This window comes from Rana temporaria, chromosome 5, assembly GCF_905171775.1.
Source record: "Rana temporaria chromosome 5, aRanTem1.1, whole genome shotgun sequence".
Taxonomy (NCBI): Eukaryota; Metazoa; Chordata; class Amphibia; order Anura; family Ranidae; genus Rana; species Rana temporaria.
This window is the reverse complement of record NC_053493.1, coordinates 39682796-39694964: the sequence shown is the minus strand read 5'-3', so window position 1 is coordinate 39694964 and position 12169 is coordinate 39682796. Positions and strand designations below refer to the sequence as shown.

General features: G+C 44.3%; 1 protein-coding gene across 1 annotated transcript in view; it reads right to left on the bottom strand.

The window, feature by feature from the left end:
* Positions 1–597: 597 nt before the first annotated feature.
* NMT2 (N-myristoyltransferase 2) overlaps positions 598–12169 on the bottom strand; it is a 96764-nt gene continuing 85192 nt past the window's right edge. Inside the window, exons 8-12 of the mRNA XM_040352413.1 lie at positions 9995–10103; positions 8098–8268; positions 5586–5753; positions 3749–3886; positions 598–1365 (exon numbers count right to left, since the gene is read on the bottom strand). Coding sequence (XP_040208347.1) covers positions 1345–1365; positions 3749–3886; positions 5586–5753; positions 8098–8268; positions 9995–10103 — 607 coding nt within the window. The 3' untranslated portion in view covers positions 598–1344. The remainder of the gene's footprint in view (positions 1366–3748; positions 3887–5585; positions 5754–8097; positions 8269–9994; positions 10104–12169) is intronic.

The following is a 12169-nucleotide window of genomic DNA, read 5'->3' as shown; positions in this document are numbered from 1 at the left end:
ATGAGGGTAGAGGCTGATGTGAATGTATAATATATGTGAAAAGCACTGCATAAACTGACAGCGCTATACAAGTAACTGTAATAATACAATAAACCACTATGAGAAGCCTGGGTTCACACAGGAGCGGTGGGAAAACCGCATACAATGCGGACAGGAATCATATCACATTCCTCTTTAAATTGCATGCGATTCTTTGCAGTGCAATTTGTGCTCATTCATTTGGTATGGACACAAATCGCACTGCAAAGTATCGGTTTTGGTATTAAAAGCATTTTCATGAGTCCTTGTGAAAATACTCGGTATCGGTGCATCGCTAATTTTAACCCTTGCTGCAGCACTACCAGTTAAAAAAGTAAAAGAGCCCCATAGTTCTAACTGTATATCTATCCTGACTGCGCTACGGTAATTAGCGAAGATTAGAGAGGCTTCTCACCAATGGGGAGACATACCGATTGGCACAAGAGGTTACCTTTTTGCCTAGTGATGTCATTTGTACACACCAGCTCTGCATAAGCTGCCAATAGTAAACACTAATGTGGCGCCGCGCTATTGGCGCTCCTATCATCACTGCGCACTACACATACTTCAACATACGACTTAAGGCAACACTGGAAGCGCACCTTTAATTTTCTCTTTATATTTACTATAAACATCGCACAAACCGGCCATAGCTATTCTTCTGTCACAAACATAAGGAACTTTCGCTCTGCCGATTATAACACTGTCATTATCTTAAGTGTCCCCCGGCGCACAGAGTTGGTGACCTGATCCCCCGCAGGCTGAACAAAAAGCAAAGCAAGAGAAGAGTCAATCGTCCCCTTTGCAGATGCTCGGAAAAAAAACGTCCGGCATAATTTGCAGAATTGTTTTCTTTTGGGAAGGGGGTTGGGTGTTGGGAGGGAGGGGCTTGTTGATGGCTCTGCTGCCTCACTGAATGTACAGTATCAAATCTGAAGAGATGATGTCACATGCATTCCGCAGGTCTGTCTATAAAAATGGTGGTGAATTAAAACCAAACGATCTCTCATGTCCTTGGGGGGAGGGGGAGAAAAAAAAAAAACATGTTTCCAAATTATAAAGGAATGTGTGCTTCAGTTTATTACATTTGTTCTGCGTCTTTTTTTTCATTCGGTTTATTGTTTGAATAATGCATTTGCACCATGAGAGAATGACGACAGCGCTGGATGAATTCTGTGGTGGTTGCAATGCAATCCTGTCGGGCTGCTCAGACGTCTTTATTTGATCTTCGTCTCTTCGGGTCCCTCGGCTCCAGCGGTTTTGTGCTTTGTCCTTCCTGAAGAGCAGCTCCGGTGCGTGCGGGAGGCAGGTCTTGGATGCAGAAGTTTACTGTAACACCAGGCCCACCTGCAATGAGACAAGAGTCAGAATATCCGACCATTTAGAATAAGACCTCATTCACATTTAAAGATGTTCCTGCAGCTGGATGTGGACAGTTGTGGCCGCTGAGCCTTTACATGAGCAGTGACGGGCTGACAGCGGCTGCAGCTGTCAGCCAGCATTCAGATATAAATTATGAAGCCTGCCGTTAGTGATAAATTGAGACGTCTTTTTTTCCAGGAGCGATCATCTGTTCTAAATCGCAGGTAATCACTCAATTTGCGATCACATCCAGGGACACTGTCAGCTTGTCACTGCTTTGTGCAGGCTCAGCAGCTGCAACTGTGCCTATCCACCTGTACATTCAGCCGCAGAAATCCGACTATGGCCTAAGGGATTGTTTAATAAAGATTGTCAGACATCCTAAGAGTGCCAAAACCTATTAATATGTGTAAGTTTTGAAGGTTAATAAGGCTTACCTGTAGCTACCCAGGATATCTCCTAAACCTGCATGGTTTAGGAGATATCCCCTGTATGTGCACCGATGTCATCTGCACATGTGCACTAGAGCCAATCACAGCGCCGGAGCCGCGATACCCGGAAGTAACCCCCAGGATAAATGTCGCCGGCAGGAGGGGGGAGACAAGGACGGCTGTGGGGGGGCTTCGATCTAAGGTAAGCAATTCATAATGATCTAGTATGCTATGCATACTAGCTCATTATGCCTTGTTCTTCAGTTTTTTTTTTTTTACCAGGGTTTACAACCAGTGGTTGTGTAAAAAAACAAAAACAAAAAAAACCTGCAAGACAAAGGCATACTAGCTCATTATGAAATACCTTAGATCGAAGCAGTTTCAGTGGTCTCCGTAAACCACCGTAGCCAGCGACATCTCCCAGAGTTATTTCCAGGTTCGCGGGCTCCGGTGCAGTGATTGGCTGGAGCCACATGCATGCGGGAGCAGCCGGTCACATGTGGATACAGTGAATATCTACTAAACTGTGCAAGGCACCTACAGGTAAGCCTTATTATAGACTTACCTGTAGTGAAAAGTGGTAGTACAGAGTATACAACCACTTTAACTACTGCCATTTCTCTCCATGTAATTTTTATTTATTTTTTGCTAGAAAATTACTTAGAAAATACATATTTATTTTTTAAGCAGAGGCCCTAGAGAATAAATTGGAGGGCTGTGTAATGTGGAGGATGAGTCCTAGAAATGTACTGTACAAAAAAAATCAAAGCCTGCCTTAGAAAGTCAGGATTTGGTCCAGCAAAAAAATAAAAGAGATAGGAGGCGCCTTCTAAGTGTAGACTGAACAACATTTATTAAACAAAAAGATATAAACAGCTCACACTTAGACCCCATACACATGATTAGATTTTCTGCAGATTTTTGTCTTCAGATTTACCAAAACCATATAATATGAGGTCAAACCTTAAGAGTTTCAATTTGTATGCAATCAGGCCGGCCCATGCACTACATGGTTTTGGAAAATCTGCAGAAAATCTAATAGTGTGTATGGGGCCTTGGTAAGAAAAATCAGGCACATCAGGTAGTCCTGCAGAGGCGAGTTCTGCCGTTTTCTAAACAGAAGCCGCCAGCCGGCTGTGTGTGTAGATGGGACTAAGATGGAGGGCAGGAACGCACGTGGACAGCTGGTGCGGGCGTGCGACGTCACCGGAAATGCCCGTAACACGTTTCTGAGCAGGCACAATGATAACGGGACAGATGCTCTCCGTTCTCAAGCTATGGCTGCAAGGTTATGGATGCCTTATATAGGGCGCCATCTAGTGGGAGAATATGGGAATGGCGAGAGCGATATTATAAACCAGGGATCCTCAAACTACGGCCCTCCAGCTGTTGCGGAACTACACATCCCATGAGGCATTGTAATACACTGACATTCACAGATATGACTAGGCATGATGGGAATTGTAGTTCCTGAACAACTGGAGGGCCATAGTTTGAAGACCCATGTTATAAACGAAAGTGAGTTTACTAACGGGGCTCGATTCGGACCAGTGCTCGCTGCCCAGACCAGCATGCATGGGGACTCACCTCTGCATGATTACCTGACGTGTCTGATTTTACTTACCTAAATGTGAGTGGTTTATACCTTCGTCTAATAAATGTTATAGTCTACACTTAGAAGGCACCTCTATCTCTGTTTTTTCTACATGTTCCTGGAGTGTGCTTCACCTTCCCTCAGATCTGCCTCACTTGCCCTGAGCTCTGGACTGTCCACTATCACTGCAGCATTCTATCATCCGTTTAACCCCAATACATGACCTTTCTCATCTGCTCACTGCCTTATTACTCCCACCTACAGACGTTCTCAGCATTGGTAATTACAATTCTGCACCATTGCCGCCTCTTTTGTGTCCTCTGGTCCAGCAAAGCCTGCTCACCTTTTCAGATTCCATAGCTGGGCATCTCCAGTTGAACAGGTAATATTGCAAGTTTCCATCCCCTATGCCAAACTTCAGCTTTTCCAAGAAAGTTTTGTTTTCCATCAGATCCAGAGCATTAAACACGTCAAATCCTTTCTGCAGAACACCGGAAGAGAATTCATTTAGTTTAAATCTGAAGAAATCTTAATCTGCTTACATGTTGCCTTCTTCTTTTGAAACCCCCTAAAATGATTTTTTTTTAATTAAAACGGTTGTGTTTTCATTGCAGACCTTATTTTAGACTCAGGAATGTCATCTCTGGGTCTCTGTGCTTCTCTATGCAATTCTCTACTGAAAAGCACTCAGCCCTGGTGCAAGCAGTGGGCCGACTCTTGGAAAGTGTTATGCTAATATCAAAATACCTTGGTTGGCAAAATTTGGATGAGTGGCAACTCCTAGGCAGGATTACGTTACATGCAGACCAGGTAATGCCCACATCCAGGGCCGCCATCAGAGGAGTACAGGCAGTACATCTGTAAAGGGGCCCGGATGGCAACCCCCTTTAAAAAAAAAATATATATGGCAACTCCCCTTTTTTTGATTTATTTTTTATAAAAAAAAATAAAAAATTGATTATATTTTTATTTTATTTTTTATTAAAGGGCCAATTTTTTTTTTTTTTAGAGGTCCGGAGGTCCCCAGGGCCCGGATGGAAACCCCCCCCCTTTTTTTTATTTATTTTTTATAAAAAAAATATATATTTTTCCAATATATTTTTATTTTATTTTTTATTAAAGGGCCAATTTTTGTTTTAGAGGTACGGGGGGTCCGGAGATCCCCAGCGCCCCGGATGACAACCCCCCCTTTTTTTATAAAAAAAATATATTTTTATATATATATATATATATATATATATATATATATATATATATATATATATAAATAAAATTATTATTATTATTATTAAAGGGCCCCGGATGGCAACCCCCCTCTTTTTTTTATAAAAAATAATATATTTTTTTATATTTTATTTCTTTTTTTATATATAGATTTTTTTTTTTTAAAGGGCTCAAAAGGTCCCCAGGGCCCCATGTGGCAAACCCCCTTTTTTTATTTGTTATAAATGTTTATTTTTTTATATATATATATATATATATATATATATATATATTTTTTATGTTTTTATTACAGGGGCCAGAGGTCCCCAGGGCCCTGGATGGCAACCCCCCCCCCCCTTTTTTAATAAATGTTTTTTTTTTTTTAATATATATATATTTTTTTTATTAAAGGGCCCAGAGGTTTCTTTTTTTTATCATTATTATTAAAGGGCCCAGAGGTCCCGGATGGCAACCCCCCTTTTTTGTAATTTTTTTTTAATAAAAATAAATAAATAATAATTTGTGTATATATATATATATTATATTTTTTATTAAAGGGCCCAGAGGTCCCCAGATTGCTACCCACTTCTTTATATATATTTTTCTTTAAAGCCCCCCCCCCCCCCCCTTCTCAATTTCAGGCGGAATGAGGTGTGGGTTCTGTGCAGATCTACCATGGCCTGTGTACACGGGTGTTGGGGGTTTGCTGCAGTTTGAGAGGATTTTAGATGTGGTGATGAGTTTTGGTTCTTATGGGAGTTACTTTGCTGAACATCCTATACATGCCATGGTTTTGTTGCCATGTGTACTTCTATTTGACTGTAGAAATGGTATAAGAGGGCTGGCATATCTCACACAAAGACGGGCAGAACACGCCTGCATCCACCACATTGTATTCTATATGAACAGTCTAATAAGTGTTAGGCTAAGATGCGTTACCTCTCACAGAGAATACTCATCCATGGGGTGATACTTACTAATTTGGCGATAATGAGTGCATCGTTCATGAGGTCCAGCAGCGCAGTCTCTGTGTGGACATTGTAGAAGGAATAGGCTGCTTTTAGCGTTTTATGCAGCGGGTGATGCATCACTGTGGAGGGTAATGTGTAAAAACTCAGGAAGTCTGTTAATACACCATTTGAACTCTGGAGAGAAGACAAAGCACAAGCGTCACATACACAGGATTGACCACATTGCAATACAAATAATAGTGCTTCTAAAGCTCAAACATCCTACACAATATATTCCCCGTATTAGTGATTGTCAAGCTTCTTTTATTTTAGGTAAAATTATAACAAACATGTTATATTTACCTGATCTGTGCAATAGTTTTGCACAGAGTCCTCCCCTTTTCTCAGCTCCTGGCACCACCAGTGGAGTGCCTCCATACCAAGTGTGGGTGGAGCCAGGATGCATGCTCGTTTCTGAGCCCTGCTCTGTGTGTCCATAAAACAAAGAGCGAGGCTCAGGCCCCGCCCCGTCACTGGTTCAGGCCCCGCCCCGCCACTGGCTCAGATTGCATGCAGTATGTAAGTGTCCAGACACATTCTCCCTAAATACCGCATTCAATCCTGAAACTGTCAATTCACTAAACTGTTCTGCGGTATTTACCGAAAATGCTTGGCGAGTACAGCTCGGTAAACAGCTGTTAGGGCTCTTTCACACGGGCGGACCGTATATCCGCTTTTTCATCCATCCGTGTACGGATGAAAAAGGGACATACATTGATCCCAATGAGATTGCGTGCGAGTGTCAGTGGATGAACATCCGCTGACACCCAATCTCATCCGGGTCCGCAATCCTCCGATTCTGCAGACGGAGGACAACCCTATTTTTCCATTCGTCTGCAGAGCGGATCGGGTGAACACAGACAGACGCTCAGTGTTCATCCGATCCCCCCATGTGGGAGAGCGGAGATCTGACAGGGCGGTCCCTGCACAGTGTGCGGGGACTGCCCTGTCATCCGCCGGCTCAGCGGGGATCAGCGGAGCGATCCCCACTGAGCAAGCGGGAGGTTCACAGGGCAGATCATTACTGATCCGTCCAGTGTGAAAGAGGCCTTAGGCTTCTTTCACACAACTGGACCGTTCATTTGATCGTTTAGTCATGTTTTTTCAAAGAAAAAATGGATGAAGTTTTTCAACAGTTTTTTTACCTCCACTACCAATGCAGAAACGGATGCAAAAATTGACCTTTTGTCAGTTTACATCAGTTTTTCATCCAATCTGTTTTTTTTTTTTTAATCTAAGAAAAATAGAACTTTGATCCGTTCCAAAAAATGGATGTTGATGTCAATGGATTATCCACTTACATCCAATTTTCATTTGTCAATAGATGGATGAAAAAAAGGTTCCGGAGTTTCCGAAAGTAGCCGACTGGCTACTGCGCACCGACTAGAAGCCGTGTAGAGCTGACTGCGCAGGCACCGTATAGAGCCGACTCGCAGTTCGGCTATTTTCGGAAACTCGTGACGCGCCTTATCCGCCAAGGGGAAGTTTTTCTCAGGACGTCAACCATCTGGGCGAAGTCCCACATGACACTGCGCCTCTGCATAGGAACGCCTACTCCCGCGGGAGTGAGCACCCGGAAGCCGGGTGGAAAATAGCAATAATACGGTATGTACAGCAAAAAACAAACAGCATACTGTACATGTCGGAAGTATGCAGAATGTAATGTTATATACATGTTTTTAGGGTGAACCTTTAAACTCAATTCAAAGAAGGAAATCAATATTTAAATGCATGCAGTAATTAACTACTTCAATACTGGGCACTTTCCCCCCTTCCTGTCCAGGCCAATTTTCAGCCTTCAGGGCTGTCGCATTTTGAATAACAATTGCGCGGTCATGCAACGCTGTACCCAAATGAAATTTTTATACATCCCTCCCCCCACACAAATAGAGCTTTCTTTTGGTGGTATTTGATCACTACTGGGGTTTTTATTTTATGCACTACAAGAAAGAAAAAAAAAGACAGGAAATTGAGAAAAAAAATAGTTTTTCTTCGTTCCGGTTACAAAACTTTGTAAAGAAGTAGGTTTTCTCCTTCACTGCTGAGGCAGTTCTGATGGGCACTGATGAGCAGCACTGATGGCCACGCTCATGGCAGGCATCAGTGATGGGCACAGAGTGCCATCCTAATGGGCACCCCTGGTGGTCTGAAGTGGGCATTCTCGATGGGTCTGCACTGATAATCAATGCGCTGCTCATTAAGCTGCTGCTTCTGCCTTTACTGTCCAGTCACAGGCAGGGGAGGGACAAGACCTCCAAGTTTTGCTTGACTTCAGCATAAGAAATCACGTCTCCTGTCCTGCTGCTTGGCAGGGCTGTGTAAATCTCAGGACTGAATGGACAGAAATAAAACAGCTTCCTTTTATTTCATCTGTGTATTTTAGCTGTTTGCCTGGAGTTCATTTTTTTTCTAATGACCCCATAACTGACAGCTTAGCTCTTAATATATTTCTTAATAAAAGTCCCAATTGAATACTCACTTCTACAACATAGGTATCTATAATATTATCCTGAGGGAGAAACCAGTGCACCACCTCCTCTTCATCCATCACAGGAGACAGATTAAACTGACTTAAATAGTGATTCAATAAGTGCTGGACCATGGTGGCGTCTTTCCTCTCCATCGGCCGTAGCCCGGCGGTCTTTGTTACCTGATGAGAAGGGAGGAGAGAAAACAAAGCGGTGATAAGAGCAATGCAATCAGCAGGATAGAACACATGGATTCCAGGATGAGCTCTGGGGGATGTTCTAATTAGAGCGGCTTGCGGTAATTAATGGCTGGCACTTGTTCTCCGACTGCTCAAATCAGCTGAGAATCTATTGGCAAAGCCCTGTGTTTACAATGACACTAAATAGATAACCGGGGCCAGCGTTCCAGCATGCTGACCTCATAGGAACTATGACCAGACTAGACTCGCACAGTATGGCTGGGTAAACACATTATTTCTATGAGCTTGTGAGGAGATGAGGATTAAAGAGAATAGCTAAATGTAATACACTGGTTTACAATCTTCTACTTTTAGGGGGGGAAAAAACAAAAAAACACACACATATGGCAGAACTGCAGCAGATCTCCAGGCAAATAGTAAAAAAAACAGAAAAAACATTACTCCTGAGCCCGTTTGGCTGGGCTTCTCCTCTGGGTCACAGGAGTGCAATTTGTTTTGCACTCCTGTGGCCCGTTTTCAGCAGAGAGCGGTTTGAAGTCCGCTCTCCGCCGACGTCACAGGAATCAGTCCAGGCACCGCGTCATGCCGACAAAGTCTGGATCCGCCAGGTGCCTGGACCAATACCCGTCTCAGCCTCTAAGTGAGCCGCCCTCCAGTGAGCGCAGGGGGGGCAGAGCGGAGAGCTGCTGATTGACAGTCTGCAGCTCTCTGCTCAGGTAGCTGAGAGAACTGAGCCATCAGTGGGGTTTGATCGCTCGGTTCTCAGTGCAGAGCCTGTGAGGGACCACTGGAAACCCCATACTTCTCTTTTAAGGCTAGGTTCACACCTACATTCATTTCAATTGGCTTCCCTACGTGCTGCACCAAACCACATGCTTAACAATGGCACTGCCGTGTGTCTGCTAAAGCAGTGGTCAGCAACCCTGTCCTCAGGGCCCACTAACAGGCCAGGTTTTATGTATTACTTTGGGGAGATGCAGACAAATACTATAATCACTCAGCAACAAATGATATCACCTGTGATGTATTTCAGTTATCTTGCAAACCTGGCCTGTTAGAGGACCCTGAGGACAGGCTTGATGACCACTGTGCTAAAGGGTAGTGAGTTTCTTCACTAAGGATGAGCTCCGGCGTGTTCTCATAGAACACGTGCAGAGCCCGCCAGGAAGTATGCACGGCGCTGCGCTAATAACAGCCAGGGAGACATTTCACGATCCCTGCAGCCGAGCATCGGGACAATGTCTCCCTGGCTGTGATTAGCACAGCGCCGTGCTCACTTCCTGGTGGGCTCTGCACGTGGTCTATGCGAACACGCCGGAGCTCATCCTTATTCTTCACATGTCGGGAAAGCACGGCTCTATCCATCTTATGGAGGCAAAGGGCAGTGGCTCCGGTAGTGAACATGCAGCGGTGCCCCCCAGGGCAAGCAGTTTTCTCTGGGGTCACTGCTAGAGCGGGAGGATCCAGGAACACCGGCAGGGGATCTGAAAAGGAGGAGGATCGGAGTGTGCTCTGTGCAAAACTCTTGCACAGAGCAAGCAAGTATAACTTGTTTGTTATAAAAAAAAAAAAAGGAAGGAAGCTTTAATACCACTTTAAAGACCTTAACATTAGAAAGATAGGCAGAAATACAGAAATGACCCAGTGGACTGCACTAGGACATGGAATGACAGTAAAGATTGACATAACAGACAATAATAAATCTTACATCAGGAAGTCTGTACAGCTTCATAGTCCTCTGTAACGTCATATTTCTGCTAAGGTGAGAAAACTTCACCTCTACCAGTTTTCTAGGGTTTAGGGAGCGGTGCCAGTACCTGAGAAAAGAAGAGAGAACATTTGTTACGGGGGCTCAGTGTTCTCAGTCTTAAAGGGGTTGGAATTGTTTTTCACTTTAATGCATTCTTTGTATTAAGGTGAAAAACCTTCTGTAATGCTGCAGCCCCCCCCCCCCCCCCCCCCAGCCTCCCGTTTTACTTACCTGAACTCTGTCACCCTCCGTCCTGGAACGAGCACAGCATCTCTAGCTGGTGTCTCCTGATTGGATAGATTGATGGCAGCACAGCCATTGGCTCCTGCTGCTGTCAATTAAACCCAATGACACGGGGGCGGGGCCGAGTTCTGCATTTGGTGTGAATGGACACAGATACGGGACATGGGAGCGCGCCCGCACAGGTATCCACCAAGAACAGCGCTTCTCCATGTGGACACTCGATGTGGGGAGGAGCCACCAGCACCGCTGAGGGACCCCAGAAGAGGAGGAGCGGGCCCACTCTGTTCAAAATTAACTGCACAGTGGAGGAAAGTATGACTTTTTATTTATTTTTAACAAATAATGGTTTCCAACCCCTTTAAGGCAGTTAGTCCAAGCTAGCTTGTAATTCTCCTGCTTATACACCTGGTATGCTAGTACCTGTAAGCTCCTCAATACCTGGAGACCCATAGGTTGTCCAAATCTGGGCAAAGCCACCCTATGTTCCAAATACCGCATGTCTTATCCCCATTCTGACTTTTGTACCCCACCAGAGTTACTTTTCCTGAGGATACCACTACTACAGGATATGCCCAGTGTCAGTCACATAATTACACATTGGTCACATGATCTCAGGCAGAGGGAAGGCTCAGTATTTACAGTCTGAACATCGGCCATCAAGACTTCTTTAGCGGAGATTACATGGCTCATAAGACCACTTTAAAGTAGTCCAATCATTTAGACCCCTTTCAGGCGTTTTAGTGCTAGAAATAGCGCCTGTAAAGCGCCTAAAAACTGCTTTCCATTCATTACAATGGGTCCTTTCACACCCGGGCGGTGCGTTTGCGGGACACGAAAAGTCCTGCAAGCAGCATCTTTGGGGCAGTTTGGGAGCGCTGTATACAACGATCCCTAAACACCCTGCCCATTGCAATGAATAGGCAGTGCTTTGGAAGTGCCGCAACATGGGAGTTTTTAACCCCTTTTCTGGGGTTAAAAGCACGCCGCTAGCGGCCGAAAAGCGACGCTAACACGAGCGCCGCTTTAGTGCCAATGCAGACACAGCCCCAGTGTGAAAGGGGTCTTAGCAGTATGTACAATGTCAAAAGGAGAAGGATTTATGGTACACACATCTTATTTATACATGATCGTGTGGTGTGGACATTTAGAGATTCAGAGCTGTCCGGTCTCTTGTGCACACTTCCTGTGTTCTCTCATAGGAGGTCATTTACTAAAACTGGAGAGGGCAAAATCTGGTGCAGCTCTACACAAACCAATCAGCTTCCAGGTTTTATTGCCAAAGCTTAAAGGGGTTGTAAAGGTTCGTCTTTTATTTTCTAAATGGGTTCCTTTAAGCTAGTGCATTGTTGGCTCACTTACCTTTTCCTTCCATTTCCCTTCTAAAATTTTTTTTCTTTGTTTGAATTTCTTACTTCCTGTTCCTCCTCAGTAAGCTTTCCACCATCATCCGAGCAGTGGTTAGTCATTTAGAACAGCTTACTGAGGAGGAACAGGAAGTGAGAAATTCAGACAAAGAAAAATACATTTAGAAGGGAACTCGAAGGAAAAGGTAAGTGAACCAACAATGTACTAGTTTAAAGTAACCTATTTAGAAAATAAAAAACAAACCTTTAGGCTGCATTCACACCTGAGCGTTTTGTCGCCTGAAGCGCGACGCTCAAAAATGCTAGAGGGGAAAAAATACATTATTCTCTATGGAGATGGTTCACATCTCCACTCCAAAACGCCTGACGCCTGAAGCTCAAACAAGTTCCGGACCCTTTTTTGTCGCGCGAATCGGGCGGTTTGGGCGTTTTTGAGCGTTTGTATTTCCCATAGAAAGTAATGAAAACGCTCGATTCAAGCGACTAGCGCGAAAACAAGCGTTTGCTACGGGCGTTTTGTCGCTTT